General features: G+C 44.0%; 1 protein-coding gene across 5 annotated transcripts in view; it reads right to left on the bottom strand.

Moving 5' to 3' along the window:
* The window catches only part of Kif6 (kinesin family member 6), a 294,750-nt gene that overhangs the window by 194,474 nt on the left and 77,004 nt on the right, over nt 1-23,272 (bottom strand). For all 5 annotated transcript variants that reach the window (XM_006524391.4, XM_006524393.4, NM_177052.3 and 2 more), the window contains 3 exons: nt 7,658-7,864; nt 1,236-1,379; nt 224-310 (listed from right to left, as the gene is read on the bottom strand). In XM_006524391.4, coding sequence (XP_006524454.1) covers nt 224-310; nt 1,236-1,379; nt 7,658-7,864 — 438 coding nt within the window. The remainder of the gene's footprint in view (nt 1-223; nt 311-1,235; nt 1,380-7,657; nt 7,865-23,272) is intronic.

Genomic DNA, 23,272 nt, shown 5'->3' with positions numbered 1-23,272 from the left:
ATGCAGCCTAGTGTGTAAAAACACTTGCCCCGCATGCTCAAAGCCCTCGGTTCTATCTTAGCACCACACCGACCAGCTTTGGTAGGTAGGGCATGCCTGCAGTTCCAGCAATCAGATGGCAGGAGGATCAGAAGTTTGAGGTCATCCACACTTGCAAATGAAGTTTAAGGCCAGCTGGAGTGACATAAGTCACACTGCCCCCCCAAACCAAGCATTTGCTTACCAGCCTGGGATCAATCTCTTCGTTGAGAATGGCTTCGTTTTTAATTAGGGCCACTCGCTGAGCAAATCTGCAGGTGGAGATAGACTCCTAAAGAAAACAAACAAACCACAAAAAGCTTTTAGAAATGTGATGGCACAGAAAGGCCTTTCTCTCCAGATAAAACTTAACTTACACTATCAGGAAAAGTTACCTAAAGAGTAAGATGTCTGGAACATCGCACAGTGTGAGTGTACCTCAAAATGGGGGAGGGTTGGCCCTAGGATACTATTTTCTATCTTTTTATAAAATGGGGTTGACTTAGGGAAATGACAAATGTCCAAATTATAGGCAATCCTGGGATCCCAAGAGGCAACTGGTATGTGTTTGACTCTGTTAAAGCTGGACCTCACATGAAAGTCCTAACCATAGCAGGGATCTTGATCCACAAGCATGAAAGACCATAAGGTAGACGTTTGTAATGAGCCAAAGAGAGGGTTTCACTGCATTGTCCATGAATGCTCGGTGCTGTCATAGGATGTTCCCTTCTGCCTAGTTTTCCTACTTGGGGGAGTGTCTATACCCAAAATGTTAAGCTGACTCTTACAAGACCCTATCTGACTCCACAGCCACCCAGGGAAGTCCTTTGGCAGCATCCCCAGGCATAGTATCCTGGATGCCAACATCCAATAGAGTCTAGGACCAGATCTCAGGATAGCTCTGAGCTACCCATCATCAGTCAGGCAAGGTTGAGGAAGACCAGTTAAAGGCTTTCTTCTCTTGTTTCTACCATCAGGCATTCCGAGATTGGCACACATGGCTTCTTTAAGCCACTCACCCGAGGCTGGTTCTCACATGGGTTAACTATGACACCAGCTAAGAAGCCAAAGCTGTGAGCCCCACGGTGGTGGATTTACCTCTGAGGGTATATGTCAGCCCTGTTCAAGAGACACAGACTCACCCAGGCCCCCAACTCCACCTCACCACCCAGGGACAGAAACCCAGACTAAGAGTCCCGGGGAGAAGGGCTGCATACATCAATGTTCCTCTTCTCCAAAGACAGGGTTGCAATCATGGTGGTCATGCAGTTCCCTCCCAGACTGTCTCTGAGCACGCTGGTCATCATGGAGTTCCTGTAAGGGATGTGTGTACGGTGTTTTTCCGAAAGGGCAATGATGACCTGTGGAAAGGGGGTGGGGTGCACAGATGATGGTGTTAACCGGGTGGGAAGGCACACCTGACAGTGGACTTTCAATAGTGAGAATACGAAAGACATCCAGCACTTGGGCACAGAACAGTCATCTTTAACAAGAGCTTTCAATGAAAAAAATGACAGAAATTGGGCTGGAGAAATGGCTCAGTGGTGAAGAGCGCTGACTGCTCTTCCAGAGGATCTGAGTTTGAGTCCCAGCACCCACACTGAGTGGCTCGCTCCTGTCTGTGACTCCTGCTCCAAGACACACTCTCTCAGCCTCCTAAGGCAGCTGCATGAAGAGTAAGCAGCATGGTTGCTTAGGGACATCACTTCAGTGTCTTACTATCCTCCCCACTTTGAACCTCTTCCATAAGATGAAGGCTAATATTCACTATTGTTTTAGGGAACACTGGTGTGGGTAACAAAGATTATGCTTATAAACCTTCTCGGTGATATTAAACTAAATATTAATGAACTCACTTTTGGCTGCGAGTTGTGGAAAATGTAAGTGATGCTGGTCTCAGTAGAGGGGATGGAAAAGGAAAGATGTAGGTTATAAATGACCCAGAAGGTTAGTGTTTATGCTCCTATCTCTACTGTCTTCCATGTGGCAGAGATTAGCCTCCTCGGAGCCACAGGATGGCTGCCAATCCCCCGCCCCCTGGTGTTATATACATCTTCATTCATAAGTTAGATAAGAACAGATTTCTTTCCTTTTATCCTGAGCTTCTCTGGAAAGCATCTTGGTCCCTAGGACATCCATGGCTTGGTCACCGTAGCTGAAAGGAAGGCTCTAGTTTGCTTTGGCCAATAAGGATCTCATCCCTATTAGAGCTGGGATGGGCTCTGGGTGCTCCCCACCGCCAAGGACATCCCAAAATCCTCTCCATGACGAGATCTAAAATTGCTAGAGGAAATAATTAAGCACCAAAATGGGATTGTGCTCTTAAAATTAGAGGAAATGAGGCTTCATGTGATAGAAGAAAGAAGGCAGGATGTGGAGACAGAATTCAGCTTTCCCCCTTGTACGGCCATAGGAAAATCACAAAAGTGTCTTAGCTTCTGTTTCCTCGTAAATACGGGACTAGGATGCCTGATTATCTTGGAGTGATGTTGTTGACGTCAAGAGGGAGGGGCTGAAGAGAGGACTGTATGAAGGAGTGCTTGTGGTACAAGCATGAGGGCACGAGTTCAAATCTCCAGCACCCATGTAAAAGCTTGTATGTAGCTGTACATGTCTATGACCCTAAAACTGATGGACACAGAGATGGGGGTCCCCAGAAGCTGAGCCCAGCAAAATGGTAAGCTTCTGTTTCAGTGAGATACCCTGTTTCAAGGCAGCAGGATGGAGAATGGTAGATACCCAACAGATACCCAATATCTGCCTCTGGTTCCACATGTGCACACACTCATATGCATGTGTCTCACACACACACACACACACACACACACACACACACACACACACACAGAGAGAGAGAGAGAGAGAGAGAGAGAGAGAGAGAGAGAGAGAGAGAGAGAGAGATCAGAGGAGAATTTCTGGGCTAGTTATTGAACACAAGACACTCAGTATGTGGTAGAGTCTTCAGAAAGGTCCGCTCTTGGTGGAGGTCTGGCCCATTTTCTTGAGAGAGGACCCTGAGCAGGTCTCTTGGAGCACCACGGTGAGTCCAGACCACATGGAGCAGAGGCAGATATGAAGAGTGACCCAGAAAAGGAATATGATGTGGGCAAGCAGAAGGGGACTTGCTCCTCCTGTGTTTGCAATGGGCTCGATAATGAAAGGCACCTGCGGGCAGAGGGGTCATAGAGCTTGTGTGTATGCCTCTGTGTGTGTGTGTGTGTGTGTGTGTGTGTGTGTGTGTGTGTGTGCCTATGTGTGTGTTCCTCGCACTTCTGTGAATTTGAGTAGCTACCCATGGAAGCCGGAAGAGGGCATCATACCCACTGGAGCTGTATTCACAGGCAGTTGTGAGCTACCAGATATGGGTGCTAGAAACTGAGCACTGGTCTTTTGCAAGAGCACCAAGTGCTGTTAACCACTGAGCCATCTCTATGGCCTCCAAGAAGGGTTTCTTTTAAAGAGCATAGAGGAGCACAGAAAGCTATCGTCTAGAAACTGACAAACAATGGGAGCAGTTATGACTGGCACTGGCCCAGCACCTTCACTCCTGAACGCAACAGGACCAACACCCAGCCGGAGCCCAAGTGTGCTACGGAACTGACTGACAGCAAGCCCGTTTGATTTCTGAAGGGGATAGGAGCTAACACTGGTTCCCAGTGGTTTCTCACTTGCTGTTTGGGCTGATGGAGGCGTCAGGTCACTCCCAGGCCACCAGTTGAGGTTTATAGTTAGCACAAGGACACATGCTCTCTTTTCTTCTCCTTACACGAACTCAGGCTTTGGGGCCAAGCAGTACCCTGTTATTGTGGCTTAAAGTGTTTTTTGAGGAAACTCTTTGGAAAAAGTGCTGCATACATAAAGAGAACTCCAAAACCAACAATATTCTGGCAAACTGAATATTAATCACTTAAATGTGTAGAGTCGGTAAACCCATGCTGGCTGAGATCTAGCAGGTGTGAGTTCTCTCAAATATAGCCTGCAGGACAATTAGAATTCTGCAAGAAATTTCCAAACTAATGCCCACTAATTAATGCAAGCCAGCTGATCAGACTAGCTCTTCTTCCTGTCTTTCATATTGAAATGGAGAGAGCAACATGGTGATAATTATATCACCATTACCAGGAACCTATTACAGTGTCTATAGGTGTTCTGTCCTAGTTAACTTTGGGTGTCAAGCTGACAGAGCCTACAATCACATGAGAAGAGAGTCCCATTTCAGGGCTTTACCACATATCTCGGAGAACGGGAACTGTATTGATTGCTAATTGATGTAGGAGGACCCAGCCCACCATGGGCAGTACCATACCCTAGGCAAGTGTTCTTGAGCTGTATAAGAAAGTCAGCTAAGCATGGGTCATCAAGTGAGCTAAAAAAAACAGAGTTCTTTCATGGGTTCTGCTTCAAGTTCCTGTTGAGCTCCTACCTTGTGTTCCTGCAGCGATGAATTGTAACCTGGGAGTTGAAACAAAATTTTTCTTCCATAACTTGCCTTTGACCATGGTGCTTGTCAAAGACACAGAATGCAATAGAACAGGTTCTTAGGTTTTGTTGCTTTGCTGCTTCCATGACGCACAGCTTGTTCTCGGGCAGGCATCTACCCCACTGCCCAGTATAACCCACAGCTTCCAGTGGAGTGGATGAGTGAGCAAGCTACACTGAGTTGTCTTATACTCCTGTTTCTTTAGCCACATAGTAAAATACACACAGTGGTTAACATGACCATAAATGTTCATGAGCCATGCGATCTCATTAAGTATCTTTCTGCTCTTCTCATTCTCTCCTTGTTGTGACGCTTTGGTTCTCTTACTATTTCAGAATTCTCTTCTGTCCACTCACCCACTCACCAGCAGCTCTTCCTGGCCTTACTAGCCCCTACTGATCCACGGGCATGTCTGCAGCTTCCCACACTCCACTTTCCTTGCCTGCGAAGGCACTTGGATCTCAGAGAAAATGGTTAACAGCTGTCCCAAGGCAGTGGGTGGAAAGGAAATGAAAGAGCTGAGGGCCGATGATGCATGAATGACATTTAGTGGAGTGAATGATCCTCTGGGAGGATGGGCTCATTGCTCCCAGGACCTGACCTGCTCTACCCCACCCTTGCCTTGCTCCCTCCCACTCATTCTTCATTCCATTCATTAACTCTTACCTCCTTGGTCTCTGTCAATCTCTCCTCATCCCTTTTAGTTGCTTATCATATCTCCCACTTGAGGTGCATCTATGCACTTGTGATGGACTAGTGCAAGTCCCTCCTTCAGAAAGGAGACCTTTGGGGTAGAGCAGCTCTAGGACCCTCAGCACACCATCAATCTGCTCTATTCTCATTTCAGTTGCTGTAACAAAAATATCCTGAGACAAAGCAACTCAGGGTCAAAAAGGGCTTATTTATTTTAATTTGTAATTCCAGGTTATGATCTGTTACTGGGGAAAAGTCAAGGCAGAAAGCTCAAATAGCTAGTCACTTAACACCCAGTTAAGAATAGAAATGAATGCATGCATGCTTGCTTGCTTGTACTCAGATTAATTTCTCCTCTCTCATATAGTTCAACACCACTTGCCTAGGGAATGGTGCCACTCACAATGGGCAAGGTCTTCCCAGATCAATGAAACTGATTAAGGCAATCAATAACACAACCCAATATAGACAATCCTTCATTGAGCCTTTCTTCCCAGGTGATTCCAGGCTCTGTCAAGCTCACAATTAAAGTCTACCTCATCGATCCTTATCAATATTTGTTAGGTAAGTAATTAATGACAAAACAAGGGCCACATCAGCATTAAGAATGTTCACAGGGATTGTAAATCGAAGAGCTGTGGACCAATTTTAGTAATAGTCAGGAGTTTGAGGAGACTGTGTGGAAGGAAGGACAGAATTGGGTGTGGAGCAGAATGTTTCTGAGTGATTACAATTCATAGAAAGTTTGATTCCGCTGAAGAATGTAATTTTGTGTGAACAGATGGACACAATGGGAATTAAAACTATGCTGCCATCTGAGCACAGAGACACATTGCTTTGAAATAAGGCAATTTGAATACAGCCCATTATGAGCATATATCATTGTTCTGGTAAATGTCCTAGTAAGCAAAAAAGCTCCATCAGTATAAGTGGTGTGGAATTTTGAGGCAAGAAAGAGCTTAGGACTGATGATTCTTCCCAAAAGCACTAAAATGGCCCATGCCTGCAGGCCCCTACCTAAGGTGCTGCGTTCCCGGGGCTCTCGCGGATAAGCCTAACCATATCACCCCATTCGGGTGGGTGCCTCTGGTTTGGCCATTTCAGCCTGTGAATGTTCAGAAGCATCAAGAAACTGGTCCTAGGTTTCCTTAGGCATTAAAGAAAAGGGACTTTCTATTGTTGTTTATCTCAAATCTTTTAGGCTAAATGTTCAAGGGCAAGAAGATAACACAGGAACCCCCACATGCAGCCCATTCATTTCACAGACGAAGATTTGGGGCAGAAGATATATCTAGCTAAATTTGGGGGCATTTCCTTTGCTCTCAGAGTCAGATTCAAAAGTTACAAACAGAGCAGTTCGTGCTGCTGTCTTGGTTGGATGGGAGTCAGGATGGAGCATGGGTGTCTCAAGACAAGCCAAGGCTAAGAGAACCACCATGGCAGAAACAGGACTGGATGAAGTTACCAGACGCTGCAAAAATACTGGTCACCTCTGAGCTATGTTCTCAGAGGTAATCTCCTGAGCTGGAAAAACAATAACAAAAAAACCAGGAGCCACTTGTAACCTGTATTCGTGTCCAGTACTAACTTCACAAGACAGACAATAAGTCAACAGTGCTGGGCCCGATGAAACCTCAGATCAAATCTTCACCTTGGGAAGAGAAGTGTTTGCAGTCTGTTAAATGGAGAAGTTAACACTTCCAGCATAGGGTGTTGTGGGATTTAAATGAAATGCTGTCTACGAATAACTACCATATAGATGGATGTTCATGGGAGTGCTGCTTACAGTGGCCACTGCACAGATGCACCCCACTGACTCTGAATCCATCAATGGGGAAACAGAATGAGGGGCCATGCATGTAATCGAGCCTGGAAATGAACTGTGAATGAACTGTGGAATCATTATGATTCTCTAGCAAAGGACAGGGATGGAAGGACTCCACCTGCAACATCTGGAATAGGCAAAGCCAGAGAGACCAAAGGTACAGGTTACCAGAGGCCAAAGATGAAAGATATGGGTGCTCTTATTCCATAGATCCAGAATTTCTGGTTGGAATTATGAAAATTTCTAGGAAAGGGTATTGAATGTGGTTGCTCATTCTTTGAGAATGGACTTCATGGCACTGAACGCTTCACTTAAAACAATGATCAAAAGTCGGGACTGGAGAGATGGCTCACCTGTTCAGAGCATGTACCGCTCTTACATAGTTCAGGTCCAAACATCCATACTGGGCAGTTCACAACTACCTATTATTCAGACTTTGGGGGATCCAATGCCCTCTTCTGGACTCTGCACACACACACACACACACACACACACACACATTAAAAAAAAACTATGAAAAAGATAAATGTTGTTATGCATACTTCACCATAATTATGAGACAGACAACAGAGACTAGACCATCTGCCATGTAGTACAACCAGCACACTTAGACACAACTGACTTCGCTCCACCCAACTCACCTGCTCCAGGTAGTGTAGGGACAAGTTGATGTATTTGGCCTCTGTCAGAAGCAGGCCCCCGACTCCAGTCTTCGAGACACGCTCTGACCCTGCCAGGTCAACCAGATGGAGCTTAGCATGTCGGACGGTGGCAGAACCTGGCTCCTTGCTGCTCAAGTGCACAGTGAAAATACAGTGTGACCGGGTTGAAGCTTGATTCATAGGAGTCTAAAGAAAAGTTACAAAATGTATAAGGTGACCGTGAGAACCATTAGAGGATATAGTGGATTGCAAACTGCATTTCTAGTAGTACAGCATTCCCATGAAGCCAACAGTTACGGGTAAGATCGTCAAAGGCTGTTCCTTTCAGTGTGTTCTTGCCTGCTGGATGACTGGCTGTAAATACAGATGGGTTGATTCAGAAGGTGACAAAAGCATCCTACTGGAAGAAATATGGAGTCTTTTGAAGCTAGGGAGGTGGCTAACATGGTTAAGTCCCTGCAATGCAAGCACAAGACCTGAGCTTGGATTCCCAGAGCCTTTGTGAAAAAGCCTAGCATGGCTGTGTATGTCCATGAGCTTAGCACAGTGTTGGAGTGGAGGAGACAGGTCCACTTCCAGGAGCTAACTAGCCAAAGAGTTTAACCCATCAGTGGGATGTAAGGAGGACTGAGGAAGACACCCAGTATCAACCTCTAGCCTCCAAATGTACACAGTACTGTGCGCACACACATACACACAAAGACACTATACTACACACACACATACAAATACTATACACATATATACATACACACACATACACAAATACACACATACACACACATACACACACATAGGAGGAAAAGGATAAAGTTTACTGGGTTTGCAAGATAAAAATGTGAAATCAATTAGTTCTAATCGCCCATCAAGAATGTATGAAGAAACATAATTATTCAGAATGAAAACAACGGAAATGGAATTATAAAGAAGTTATATAAAATGAATGATAAAGACACCTGATGGTAATCTCAGATTTCTACACATGCACACATAGGTGAGCACACATGCACATATGTGTGCATACATACACATGCGTTCACAACACATGCAGGTGCTTATGTGCGTGTACACGCACACCCCACACACAAGCGCACACCAAAGTAAATTGAGGATACCTTTTCATACTGTGCATGCAAATAAATGCCAGAATGGACTAAGTACTCACATGTAACAACACAACTTTAACATCAAGAAAAGTAAATCCATGAGCATGCTGTAATCCCTGTAAGGTAGTAATTGATATTTTAAAATATCAACAAGCAAAAAAAAATACTTGGAAAAATGAGAAGAGGATATGACTAGATAACTCAAAAAATCAGAAAGATCCTTAAGAAGCATTTGAAAAACTGCCCAATTTTATAAACAATGCCTGTAGACCTTAGAACTATAAAGATGAATTATTCCATGCCCATCAGGCTGAACAATTACAAAAACTAAAACTAAGGAAATAAATTCTGGTGGAGACATAAGGGTATGAAAACCTTCACATACTGCTGATGGGAATACAAATTAAGAATATTTTAAAAAGAAATTTAGCAATATGCTGCAATAATGCAAATGCAAAATCCCCATGACATAGCAGTAAAACACCATGTCTACTTCCTAGAGAGCAGCCACGAGAAGGTGTACCCGGAGATACATAAATCAGGACAGTCGTCTCAACGTCTTTAAGATAACAGCAATGTGGTGCCAGGTGTACAGCCTAGAAGGACATCTGGGACAAGGGAGATAATAGCCTGGGAAAAGGTAAAATGTTGTAGCCTTCAGGAAAGATTGTCATAAACAATGATGCATTTGTAAAACAGAAGGCTGAGTTAGAATAACGTTAAGAATGGTGTGTGAATGTTGCAGTGGAGTTTACTGTTCACCACACTGGCACTCTCAACCACATATGCAGCTGTGACCTTTGAACTTACATCATCAACGTAGGAAACTATGGGCCATTAATAATAGTGGTGGCCTTCTGGAGGGATGGAAGAGAAAGGCCAACAAAGGGACTCCCGCTTTACTGGCAATAGACTTGCGATAGTGTCCACTGTCACCTTGAAAGAATCTAAGACCATCTGGACACGGCTGTGGAGAATTCTGTGGAAAAAGCCATCTCAGCTGTAGGCAGGGGACCTTGGACTCTGGGAGACAAGCATCAACAAGTGTGCATTCACCTCCGTTCCTGAGTTTCCTGATGGAGGATGCAGTGTGAGTGGCTGTCTCAAGCTCCCACTCCCATGATTCCTCTGCCATCATGGGCTGAGCCTAGAACTGCGATCTGCAATAACCTCATTCTCTCTCAGTTGCTTTTGCTGAATATTTTACCACAGCAAGAGGAAAAGAAACTAAGAAAGCTGGTCCTGAGAAGTAGGAACATTGGAACATAAGCCTGACTGTGGGTCTTAGGCCTTTGAGAGTGTTTTGTGGCAAGGATGTGGAAGAGTTGTAACCTTTGGGCTAGAAATGGTCTTGAATGCTGTCGGAAGAGTATGAAGGGTCATTACAGTGCATGGGAGTTTAGAGTACCAGAATCATAAGAGAGAGGCACAGAGAGTGGAGGCCAGGCTCTCGAGGTTTTAGAGGAAACAAGGGTTCTGTCAGGGACTGGATTAATGCAGTTTATTATTATTATTATTATTATTATTATTATTATTATTATCATTTAAAACCATCAGAAGCAAATTCTGAAGACTGAAAACATCAGGAACCGGTCATTTATTCTCTATAAAGCTGGGGTGGGGGGACACTTACATTTTCTCTAAGGAATAAACATGATCTAAACAACGCAAGCAATGGGTCATCAGCATTGTGCTGTCAATAAAACCAGACCTTTCCCGACAAACACTCATGCGAATGAATTCACAGTCATTCGACTCTGAACCAAAGGATTTCAGTGTGGATCCACGTGCACACAGATGGAGAAGCACACGCTGATGTGTTTTAAATCAGAAATTCTTTCTGTCGATATAAATTCGTGATACAAACCATGGTTGATTCACACCAGCTAGTGAAACATACAGATGTCAAAATGCTGGCAACAGTTTGGAGATTACAATGCAGTAAACAAGTTAAATAGGCTGAAAATGTGGCCCATCATTTGTTGCCACAAGAACTAGACCGAAATCTAGGCAGCATGTCAGTTGTCTCTTTCTGTCTCTTTCCCCCTCTTCCCCCCTCCCCCTCTCCCTCTCCTTCCCCTCCCTCTTCCTCTCCCCTCTCTCTCACATGCTGAAGTGGGTCAACAAATAGCTGCATGTAAAACCACAAACTCAAATATAGAACCTGACTTGAGGTGTTCTGGATGTGGCTGCGAGTTATTTGCGGAACTTAAACACAGGTTTCAGCACATCACTGGTGCTTTCATGAGACCATGAATTCTATGGATGGAACTGAAAGTCAATCAGCAGGTGAGGATGGGATCGGATCGCACAGTGGAGCCTCTGGACAGCTGCCCCTGCCTTCTAAGCTGCTGATGCTGAACCAGCACCAAGCCCAGTCCTTTAATGAGCATTGGAAATTGTCTGCCCATATCAAAGGAATACAACATTCACGAAAATCAGTGCATTCTGGAGTCTGCAATTAAGGGCTGTAATATACTGTAGTAATCCATGCCTCTAGCTGCCTCATAAATGCTTTCTGTGTGACGTAGCTGTTGGTGTCTTCTTAGATAAAATTTTCCTTAGACCTCAGACAATGCTCTTCATGTGGTTCTGTGTCACTGGATGGGTCCACGTCTGCTCTGTGTTTACTCAGGGAAGTCTCCATGCCACATGGGCATGCCAGTTCCCGTGTCCTTTTAAAGGTAAAACAAAATAAAACAAAACAAAACACAAAAATAAAAACAAAAACAAACAAACAAAAAAACCCAACCAAACAAACGGGGAAAAAAAAAAAAACCCTGTATTTGAATGGTTCTGAAATTGCCCGGGAACAGATGGCACCATTTAGGCAGATTCAATTCAAAACTGAGCACATGTTTTAAGCAAATGTGTTCCTGGCAATTGCCGGTGCTTTTGGAAACGTCCTCGGGATGATTAATCATCTGCACGAAGAGAGCTTTTGTGTTTCTGTGTCAGTCTTCGTAGATAGCTGTGCTAGGTGGTACAGAGAACGAAGGAAAATAAGACCTGGCCTTGGATCTCAAGGAACTTGAAATCTCATCAGACATGAGAGTCCAGGTGTGTGTAAGGAAAGCTATGAGGTGAGGAAGATGCATGCCCACTAGGGTGGTACGTATCGGTCACATGTTCTGGTTTAGTTTCTCTTGCTATGACAAACACCCTGGAAAGAAAGCAACAGGGGAGAAAGTTTTTTTTTTTTCCAGTTTACCATTCCATGTGTTAAAGAACTTTGTCACTTTGCTAGGAACCTGAAGCAGCATACCCAGTCAAGAACAGAGAGGGACTAAGGCATGCAGGCTCGACTGCATGTTTGCTTGCTTGCTTGCTTGCTTGCTCTTAGCCTTCTCCTCTCCCCTTCAGGCCCTGAGAGAATGCTTGTTACTCACAGTGAATAGGGTCTTTCTACATCAATTACCAACCCAGACACACACACACACACACACACACACACATACCTGCAAAGATCTGTCCACTGGGCAATCTGATTTAGGTAATTCCTCACTGAGACTCCCATCCCAGGTGATTCTAGGTCCTAGCAAGTTGACATTAAAATGGACTTGTTAAGCATTCAAGCAAGAAGACCTGAATTTAATCCCCAGGGCCCACATAAAAAGCCGGGCATGATAGTGTACGTTAGTCATTCCAGTGCTCAGGAGGTGAAGGTAGGAAAATCCTTGAAGCTTACTGTCCAGTCAGCCTAAGCTACCCAGCAAGCTCTAGGTTAATTGGAGGCCAGGTCTCAAATTTAAAGGGAAACAAGGGGGCGGGGAGACACATGGCTCAACAGTGACGTTGATCTTTGTTTGTGGGGGTCAACCTTGAATGTTGCTCTTTAATTGTTCTCTGTTTGAATGCAAACAGTACCCGTAGGATCATATCCTTGAATACTTCCTGTCCAATTGGTGAAGCTGCCTGTGTCACTAGGTCTCTCTCTGCCTCCCACTTACAGATCACAATGTGAACTCTTAGCTGTGACTGCCACCTTGCCTTTCCTCTGCCATCATGGCCTCCAGCCCTCTGAAACTGTGAGCCCATTTAAATGCTTTCTTTTATAAGCTGTCTTGGTTGTGGTGTTTTATCGCAGTGTGAGACAGGGAACTGTACTAGTTTTCGAGACAGGGTCTCTCACTGAACCCGGAGTTCCCTGGTTGGGCAAGACCTGTGAGGCTCAGGGACCCTACTGTTTGCCTCCCAGCACTGGATTGCAGTCACATGCCTCCACACATGCTCTTTTTACACATATTGTGAAGGATCGACTCAGATCATTGTACCTGTGTAGCAAGCTCGTTAGTGCTGAGCCATCTCAGCCTATGCTTATGCTTGCCTGTATATTGAATATAATGTTCCCCTGCAAACAGTCACATCTGTTTTTTTCTCTCTGTGTATCTCATACGTGGACAGCCAATGCACTCTGCTCCTTGAGGCCTGAAACTCCCCTTTTCAACTAACCAGTTATTACTCGACCTTCTCTCCTAATCTTCTTACATCTCCTCTTGTCTCACCAACTATTCTCCATAGGGTAGCATTTGCAAAATCACATGTCTGATTGCATCTACCCTATTCATATTTCTGAATTCCTGCAACATGCTTCCTAAGACTAAATATCTCCTTTTCCTTCAAGGGTGCTTTATGTAACAATTTTATCACAACCTTTTCCAATGCAGTGCTCTAAATCCTTTAACTGTGGCAGAGGCACGGCAGACTTAGTAAGGGCAGCATCTGTGACAGCCAGGGAGGGAGTACAGTCGAGCCTTAGCAGAGGACACTAGGTATTGCCTCCTGAAATCAGACCTGTCTAGATCTAGAATTGACAACCAGTACCTATGAAGTAATATTATGCTACATGGGATAATCCCTTATCTATGCTTTGAAAACACACATACACACATGCACTTACAAATATACACCAGACAAAACTACACACATATATACATGCATATACGCAAACATATATCCTCCCCATATATACACAAACATACACACATTAACTCTTTTTGATCTAACATAATCTATAAGTTCATTTTTTTCTTTCAGTTTTGTTCTTTCTACAAATGAAAATACATGTCCTCATCCAAACAATTAGCAGGAACTTTAGGATCAGGAGAGCCACCATATTGGATAAAGACCTCTGCTCTCTCTGGCTAGCAGGTGTGAACATTTTCTACCTGGCTTCTGATCAAACGCTGCCACACACCTTCCATTCCTCTTTACATCCTTTTGCAAATCAGACCTTTTGTTGCTGTGTTAGACACTTGAGAAAAAAATCTAAAAGGAAGAACTGTGATTTGAGCTGATGGCTTCAGAAGTTTTAGTCCAGGGTCAGCTGGAGCCATCACTTGGGGTCTGAGACAAGAGGAATATGATGGTGGGAGGGGTGCAGAGCAGAGATGGCTCATCTCATGCCCACCAAGAAACAAAAGATGGGAGGGGGTCTTGCATCCATCCTCATGGGATTGTTTCCACCCACTTTAGCTCCACCCCGTTCCCCAGGCTGTTGGATGTTGATGTCCACATGCAGGGTGGCTTTCTTTGTGGATATGCCCCGAGTATGTTTTTCTAGTCTAGGTGGTTCTAAATATGATTAGGTTGTCAATCAAGACTGACGATCACAGAGAAATAACTGTCTTGAGTATAGACAGAAACGCCCTTTCCCAAGTCTCTACAGCAGTGCTTCAATGCATATTCTTGGAGCCATTTCAAAGATGTAGCTGCCTTTACCCTCAGCCTTCCAGATGCTGGGACCCTTTAACACAGTTCCTCATGTTGTGGGTACCCCCAACCATAAAGTTATTTTCATTGCTACTTCAGAGCTATAATGTTGCTACTGTTATGAACTGTAATGATAATACCTGATATGCAGGATGTCGGATCTGTGACCCCTGTGGGAGTCACCATTCATAGGTTGAGAACCACTGCTCTACATTTTCAAGCCTGCTCACACAGTCCTTCCCTGAGACGCAAAACAATCCTTATATACAAACTCATAAACAATAGTTTTAAACATCATGTAAACTTACAGTGGAGCAAAGCAAACACTCCTATCCCAAGTGAGAGAAATTCAAGATGACTCAGGAAGGATCAGAGCAGAGCAAGACCAATACTCAGGCAGGACATGTTAAATCCGCAGTTCCAATCCAGGCTCACCCAGATACCTGGTGGCAGACTATGAGCAGCCCTGTGCTCTCCTTGTTTGTAGCCGGCCTGGTCTTTCTCTTGCCTGGCATCCCTGACTTCCCTCTGCAGTCTAGATGAAAGTCTCCAGCATCCTGCTCTCTGCAATCTTGATTTCTATACAACCCCAACCCAGGATCTGCTGTCAGTAGGAGCAACAACCAGCTCAGTGAAATGTGTTGTGTTCACACATGGCACTATTACAACTTTTGTAATATTAATCTATTTTCAGTTCACTTCCGAAATAATCATGGATAGTTAACACAGCCATCAATGCCTCAAATAACTTGTGTGTGTGTGTGTGTGTGTGTGTGCACCATTGTTGTGTACCTAAGCCTTTTATTGTTTGTTTTAATCCTAAATTACAATTATGCAGCAAAATTGCAAGAAATTCTACTAATCTAAGAGTAGCTGTCTCTTTTAGACTGAACGTGCCATTATAGTGTTTTTGCCCATGGCTGCCCAAGGCAAGGTAACTAAGAACCAGCACACGGAGAGATCCAGCCTCTCCAAATGTTGCTTGGCAGTGCCTTCTAGAACAGGGTCTACACACTCTTTTCTATGTTCACTCACTCTCCAGTGAAGCCTGGAAATACTGTCAACCCAAGAGGGCTCTCTATGTGTTTGCTATCCAAACCCTACAGGTTAAACCCCACCATTAACTACGCCTTGCCTCACCTTAACCCCACTGGCTAAACAGTTTCTTATCCAACTCTTCCATATGAAAAGGACTGGATTAGGAGGCTCACGATGCTCTTGAAATACTAGCGTAAGTGCCTGAGACACTAGGCCGGGTGGCTTAGCCCTTCATTCCATAAACTCTTGTCATGCTGCTTGGTCGTGGTGTTTCAGAAAACTTCTGTATCAGTTACTTTTGTGTTGATAAAATGCCAGGACCAACATCAGGCATCGGGAGCAGCATCAGGACCTGATGGAAGAAGCAACTCATTTTGGCTTATAGATACAGAAGGGTAAGAGGCCATCATAATGGGGGGCCTGGCAGCAGACAGCAGGAAGCTGAGAGTTCAGTTTTTGACCTACAAGCACAACACACACACACACACACACACACACACACACAAAGAGAGAGAGAGAGAGAGAGAGAGAGAGAGAGAGAAAGAGAGAGAGAGAGAGAGAACAAACTGGAAAATGGTCATGTCTTTATACTCTCAAACCCTGTCCCTAGTGACTTACTTCTCCAGCAAGGAGCAAGGCCCTGCCTCCTAAACTTCCCCAAATGCCACCACCAACTGGGACCAAGTGTTCTAATGCCATGAGTCTATAGGTGGTGGTGGGGGGGCAATTTCATTTAAACTGTCAGCACCTTGAAGAAAAATATTTCCAACTGGGAATCTCTCTACTGGAATTAAATAGTGTAAACTTTTTATTTTCTGTTCTGACTTTTCTCTTTATAATATACCTGGCTTTCAGAAGAAGTAATGAGAATTATTTCTCCAGTTGTAGAATCTCGGGTCTTTTTCTTATCTGGCATATTCTCCAAGTAGCTTTGTGAAAGACAAAAATAGGCTAGGTGCAGCAATTTTGTTTAAAAGTAGAATAAAATGCTTCGGCGCAATCTACAACACATGAGAAGGTTTTTAGCAATTACGATTCACCCCTCTGATAAGAATAGCCTGGTGCCTCCATTACAGACTCTCCTAGCATGTCTGGAATCGGTTTGACAGAGATACGATTTTCACATCCTCAACAATCTTTGGGTGGCTTTAATGCTTTTAAGAAAACTTAATGTCCAAATTGGTGATGGTTCCGTGGAAATTTCCCCTGTGGGAGGTCAGAGGTCAGAAGACTGCCTCCCTCTGGGCAGTTTCTCAGAGAAGCCAAAGTCAAAGGTAGTTATGTCAAAATCAAAGTTAGGGAAATAGAGGAAGGGATGGCAAACAGGGAGGGGGGGTATCCACACAGTACCTTTAACCAAAAAACAAATCATAAAAACAAATCATAGATATGTGTGTATGCATGTGAGTGTGCTTGTGTGTGTGTGTGTGTGTGTGTGTGTGTGTGTGTGTGTGTACTGTACACATGTGTATTCAAGTGCACAAATGTGCACCTGCCTATGGAAGCTACAAGTCAATAATCCTCCCTTGGTTAACCCCACAGTATTTTTTGAGACAGGGTCTCTCGCTAAATCGATCTCACTAAAATGGCTAGCCTTACTAGCCAGCCAGGCCCCTGGTTGCTTCTGCTTCAGTCCTGCCAGGGCGGAGATGGTAGGCACAGTGAGGGCAGAGTTACGAGAATGTTGAGGATTTGAACTCAGATCCTCATGCTCGCATAGCAAGCACTTTAGCAACTCAGCTGTCTCCCCAGCCCCAGCAAAGTAGTTTTAAAAGGAGTCCTGGCCAGTCATCAGCCCTTCTTCTCAGCCTGAGTGATCACCATCCTGTCTACTAGAAGACAGGTTTGCTCTCTGTGTAAGGACAGACATATAACCGCAAAAGTCCCCTCTTTTTTTTGTCTTTATAAAAAGGTGGCTGCAGAAGAATCACAGCTGGATGCAGCTTGTAAAGACAGCAAGAAACTCATCTTGGTTTTTCTGCTACTGCCATTTTTTTTTTCATTGCTTAAATTCAATTATTTGTATCTTCTTCCCTTTAAAATCCAGTCTGGCTTTAAAATTTCCAAATCTGACTATAGACATTTCTGAAATAATACCTAATAACAATATCAAGCGAAGAGGGTTAATTAATACATTTCTCAAGAATTTGGGATGCTTGCTTCCTTCAAACCTTTAGTGTAAACAGTTTCATCTGGTCTATCTGCCTGATGATGACAGGTAAGATGAAAACGTCCATTATGTTCCACTGTGCAGACATCTAGGACACAAGTGGGACTAATGCACCAAGCAGAATTCTGCTGTACGCTCACGCAATTTTATTCTTACAAAACTTGAATGTGACAGCCAACTCTGTGCAGTCTTTGAGTCTGGACCTTGAGACCAGAAAAAGACATGAATCGGAGGACGGTGTCACTCAGTGGGGAAGCTCCAGAGGTGAAGGTTGTTTACTCCCATCTCTCCTAATAATTGTCACCTAATAATAGTCTCCCATTGTGAACATTCTACATATCTTTCTGGCCATGAAGATCTCTTCCTGTTAGAATTTGGCAAAGCTTCAATGGTCCAATCAGAAACAAAATCAAATCAGTCACTGAGGCTTATTTTGGTTCATGTAAAATCCCTTAAAAGGACTCTCAGCTCGGACACACTGCAAGGAACAAACCCTAGTAGGTCTAATAACAACTGACAATGAATAAATATTTCCTGTGTGCCAAGAGCTGACCTTGACCTTCGACCGGTTTTCCTGAATTCTTGATGAGCCATAAGCAATGCATCAGGACTACCAGTCAGTTCCTTGAAGAAACAGAGATAAGGAGGCAAGCGCCAGCGCTCTTTGTCTCACTCATGTCTTCTTTCTCCTGCCTCACTGAGGGTGTAGCGTTTTATAAGCACCTCCGAGCTGGTGCCCAGTACTGAAGACAGACGGAGACCACGAATCTTCATGTCTCCATCCAGCGCTGTCCACCTAGTACAATGGTTTCCAGTAGCCAGCCATTGCTGGGTCGCACCACTAGGCTCCCCAGAATTCCTCTCCTCTTTGCAAACATGAATGGCCTGTTTTGATCCATGGCATGGTTGGGTCCTGACAGTCATATTTAGCGAAGTCTAATTAGCTCTCAGATAGCATAATAGGACAGCCGGGTAGAAATCAGGTTTTGTGTTAGTTTCTCAAAGTTACAGGCAAGACATGACCCTTTGCACATGAGATCCACACAGTCTACCTACGATATTCACTGCTCCCTGGTGAGCATGAATGTATATAACCCCAGATGTCCAAATCTGCCCTTGTTTTCAGCTGCCTGAAGATACAGAGCTGTATTTACCTTCAATGGCAATCATTACCCACCTCAATTATGTAACACATCATCTCTACTCTTTTGCGTTCAGTTTACTTTCTGAAAAGCATTTTTTTTTCTTCCTCTGTGATTATCGTCCAGATGACTTTGTCCTTTAAGACTGTAAATCGTTTTCGGATCCTCTCAGGAGCGCCGATGACATTTACAACACTAATAAGCAGGGTTGTCACACCAAAAGGCCAGGCTACATCGGCATTTTACGAGGAGATAATGAGTTATTATTTTATGAGGATGAAGCATGCTCTTTGTAGTCACAACACACATACACACCAAGTTGTGTTGTCACAGGGAGTTAATAAGTAGCACCATGATTTCAGACCTTCGGGTTGGAAAGGCTTCCTCCTCAATCTGACAGACCAGGCTCTCTGGCTCAGTGAGCTGCGTCCCTGGCTCTTAGGTACGAAGCTTGATGGTTGGTGTTCAAACTCTCCTCTCCCTCCTACTTGTGGTGTTCAGGCCCCCCTCTCTTTCCTTCGCCCCCCTCCTCTTTTATTTTTCTTCTTTTTAAGTGTGCATTTACCTGGTTCATGTTTTACCTTCTTTCCCTTATTCCCAGTTCAAGTTTTCTTGGCTAGGTGTTGCAATTATTTTTTTCAACTCCTCTATTGATTTATGCTTTAAGAAAAAGAAGAATAAGAAATAGTGAATGTAGGGGATGTGTTTGAGATGATAAACACACCCTGAGCTCCTTCTCGGGATTAGCTTTTCAACAAAGTCGACAATCCCTGATTCCCAGCACATACGTGGATCTGTTCCACAACACGTGCACAGGCTTCGGGCTGTTTCCGGTCTGATTATTTATGGGTTAATCGGGAAATACTCACACTAGGATTTTGTGTTGACTACATTAATCCACACTGGACTGCTACATCCTTGACCTTACGAGCATAAACTCTGCCAATGGTCTGCAGTAATGGGTCTGGAAAGGCTCCTATGAAGCCCCTTAAATCACTCTCTCTCTGAACCCTGCTCACCAGAGGCTAGCATTTGGCATGACTTAGACCACTGACCTTCAGATGGCCTGCATTTAAGGCTTCTCTTTGGCCCCTACCGTCCGTGATTCAGTGTGAATATCTATATTACATGCCTAGCCTCTCCTCTGCTCAGACCTCGTCACCCTAACCAGAGGATCATCGGATCTGTGTTTGAGAATTGTGGCCCTTTCTTTAGGAGAAACTCTATCCTGTCTGAGGTTGAAAGATACACGTGTTGGCGCTTAGCACCCTCGCTTACCATAATTCGAGCTTCATGGGCTTTGGCAGGATCTCTCACAGCTTGAGGTTATAGCTGTTTCCTTGCTTTACAGAAAATGGCTTTCCCCCTTTCTCTTTTTCTTTTTCTGTTACTGTTGTGAACAAATTTCAATAACAGGGAAGAGGGTCAAGATGACTGCCTTCTGCTTTAATTAGAAATGAGAATTTTAAAGATCAGCGCAAACTCTCGGACTCAGTTCTTATATCTAGAAGATTGTGTCCCTGTCATGATGAGTGTGTTCATATTAGCATTCTGAAGATGCCTCTACCATACGACTTGGCTTATTTAATGGGCCCTGTAGATCTCAGTGTGAAGTTCATGTGATACTACTAGGCTAGGCTTGATGAGAGTAGAACTCAAATTACACTACCAGTCAAAGCAAGTTATCAGTATTCAGGGTCTGGAGAGGATGGTGCAGCAATTACAAGCCCTTGCAGCACTTGCAGAGAACCAGCGTTTGTCTTACAGGGTCCACATGGGGGCAGCTCACAAATGCCTGTAACTCCAGCTTCAGGGGATCTGACACCTCCTGCAGGTCTCCATGGGTACCTGGACTTACATGTACATAAGTATACATAGACTTATACAAACATACACATAATTTTAAAAATACGATAAATATTTTTTAAAAACACTATCTAATTGCACTGTATATTTCTAATAGTGGTCATATATAAAATCTAAGAAGGATATGTCTGACATATAGCAAGCACTCAAAACAAAGTTGTTTTTGGCTTCTACTAAGTGTGTATGTATGTGTGTATGTGTGTGTGTGTGTGTGTGTGTGTGTGTGTGTGTGTGTGTGTGTGTGTGTGACAGATTACGGAAGAGTAGAATTGCTATCACACTTTTTGCTGCAGATTGAGAACCAAGAGTCAGAGGATGCTATTCTGGCTATATCTGGCTGTAACCTGATCAGGTTTGAATACATCTTTCCTGTTGTATATTTTGCTCTGACTGGGTTCTCAAATCTTGAAGGACGTTTACTAGTTCCTTACAGCAAGGGCTCCTTTCACACAGAGTCTTGTGAGGCTGTGTTACTGACCTGCTAAATGCCCCGCTGTAATTGAAATACTCCTGTTTGACTCACTTGCCACACCAGAGATCAGGGCTTCAGCCAAGTCTTAATGAGCACAGCCGCACAGTAGATCCAATCTTCTCTTCCTGCATCCCCCTGACACTGCTGGGTGGCAGGGCCAGGGGCACTCTCTCCCATAACTTTGGCATAAACACCCTCAACCAACGCCAGTCCAGTCTCCCAACTGTCCCTGTACTTCCCTGGGTCACACAGCTCACTCTAGAGGTCCAGGAGCCTCTAAGCACACAGTGGTACACACAAACACACTCACCTAAGTCTGGGATTTGATTTTAAGCAAAGAATTAGGTATAAAGACTTTCAGTAGCTCTTGGGAAAATAATTTATACACCCTCATCAACTTCACTGGTAGGCTAGATATTTGGAAAGTAGCCTTCTCTTCCAAAATGTCTGGAGCTCACAGATTTAAAATAGGGTTGAATTCTGTGTGAATGTGTGTGTTCACCAGCAGGCATAGCTGTTTCTGAGTACAGCTTGTTTACACTCAACACAATAATGCCAACCCCCAGAGCATTAAGCTTCTCTCCAAGAGAGAAAGTGCTTACTTGTGAGGTCAAGAAGCATGCGGATGGGCTGTAAGTCCCAAAAAGGCCCCCTCCGAGGACAAGCTCTGGGGACCTGCATGCTGTGAAGAAGGAGGGCATAAGGCATAGGGAGGTGGCTGCTGTGGAGGTTGATAGTGAGTGCATTCACGAGTGACCAACTCTCATAGCTCATCAGAGACCCATATTCAGAAAACAATGGTGACATCACTGAGGGTGGCTGGTGCTGTGACCTGAGGGTGGCACTTTCCACCCCCACTCCCCCATGTCAGAGCATCAGCTACTGTGCCCGAAAGCAAGCTGGGCACACATCCCACACAAAGAGCTACAAGTGACAGATTCAGTACTTGGGTTGAGTTCATCGCTCTAATTATTAGATATATAAAATAATTACTGTACCCACGAGGCACTCTGCAAGTAAGTGTAATTATAATCTATAAGTTTATAATAAATACAAAGAACTGTTCTAAGTTCCTGATGGCCAGTCCTGCTTGTATCCTAGGCTTAAATGGAGACAACCTGTTAACTGGAGATCAAATTTATTTATTTTAAAACATTTATTCTTAAAACTTCTGCCCGCCTGTCTGTTTCTGTCTCTCTCTCTCTCTCTCTCTCTCTCTCTCTCTCTCTCTCTCTCTCTCTCTCTCTCTCTTTCTCTCTCTGTGTGTGTGTGTGTGTGTGTATGTATGTGTATAGGCTTGTCTATGCAAATTAATGTAGATATCTTTGGAGCCCATAAGAAGGTACTGGGTTTACTGCAGTTGGAGTTAGAGACAGTTCTGAGACGCCTGACATGAACACTGAAATCTGAACTGGGCTCCTCTTAAAGTTCAGCAAGTTCTCTTAATCATTGAACTGTCCTTCCAGCCCCAAAGACCAACAATACAAAACAATAAAACATTGCCTAGTTATAGCAATACTCATCTCAGAATAAGGTACAACATACAAAACACATGAAATAAAGATTGATTTGCAAATACAAGAACAAAAAAAGAACTAAAAGACATATATAAAATAAGAATGTTTTTGCTTAATATATGACTGTTATTTCATCAGTACTGATTCCTTTAATAATTTTTTGTTTGATTTTTGTTTCTGTGTTTGTTTTCCAGAGACAAAGTCTCTCTGTATAACATGGCCGTGGGTCACCATTTGGGTGCTGGAAATTGAACTCAGGACCTCTGGAAGAGCGGGCAGTGCTCTTAACCACTGAGCCATCTTACTAGTTCAATTGTTTAAAACTGACTGACTACTATAGAGCAGGCTGTGTTTCTAGTTTCCATGGATATGGGCTCTGTAAACAAGATATGGTGTCAGCATGTCAGCCAGACATACCAGAATACTCCAAGAGAAAAACGGAAGAAAGTACCAAGGTTGAAGGATGTTCAGAGCTTAGTGACAGCAAGGATTGGGTAGATATGATAGCTCAAAGAGAAAAGGAGCTTGCCACCAAGCTCAAGGAGGAGAGTTGAGTCTCCGGGACCCACAC

Source organism: Mus musculus, chromosome 17 (assembly GCF_000001635.26).
Source record: "Mus musculus strain C57BL/6J chromosome 17, GRCm38.p6 C57BL/6J".
NCBI lineage: Eukaryota > Metazoa > Chordata > Mammalia > Rodentia > Muridae > Mus > Mus musculus.
Note: the sequence above shows the minus strand (reverse complement) of the source record. Positions and strands in the feature narration are given on the sequence as shown.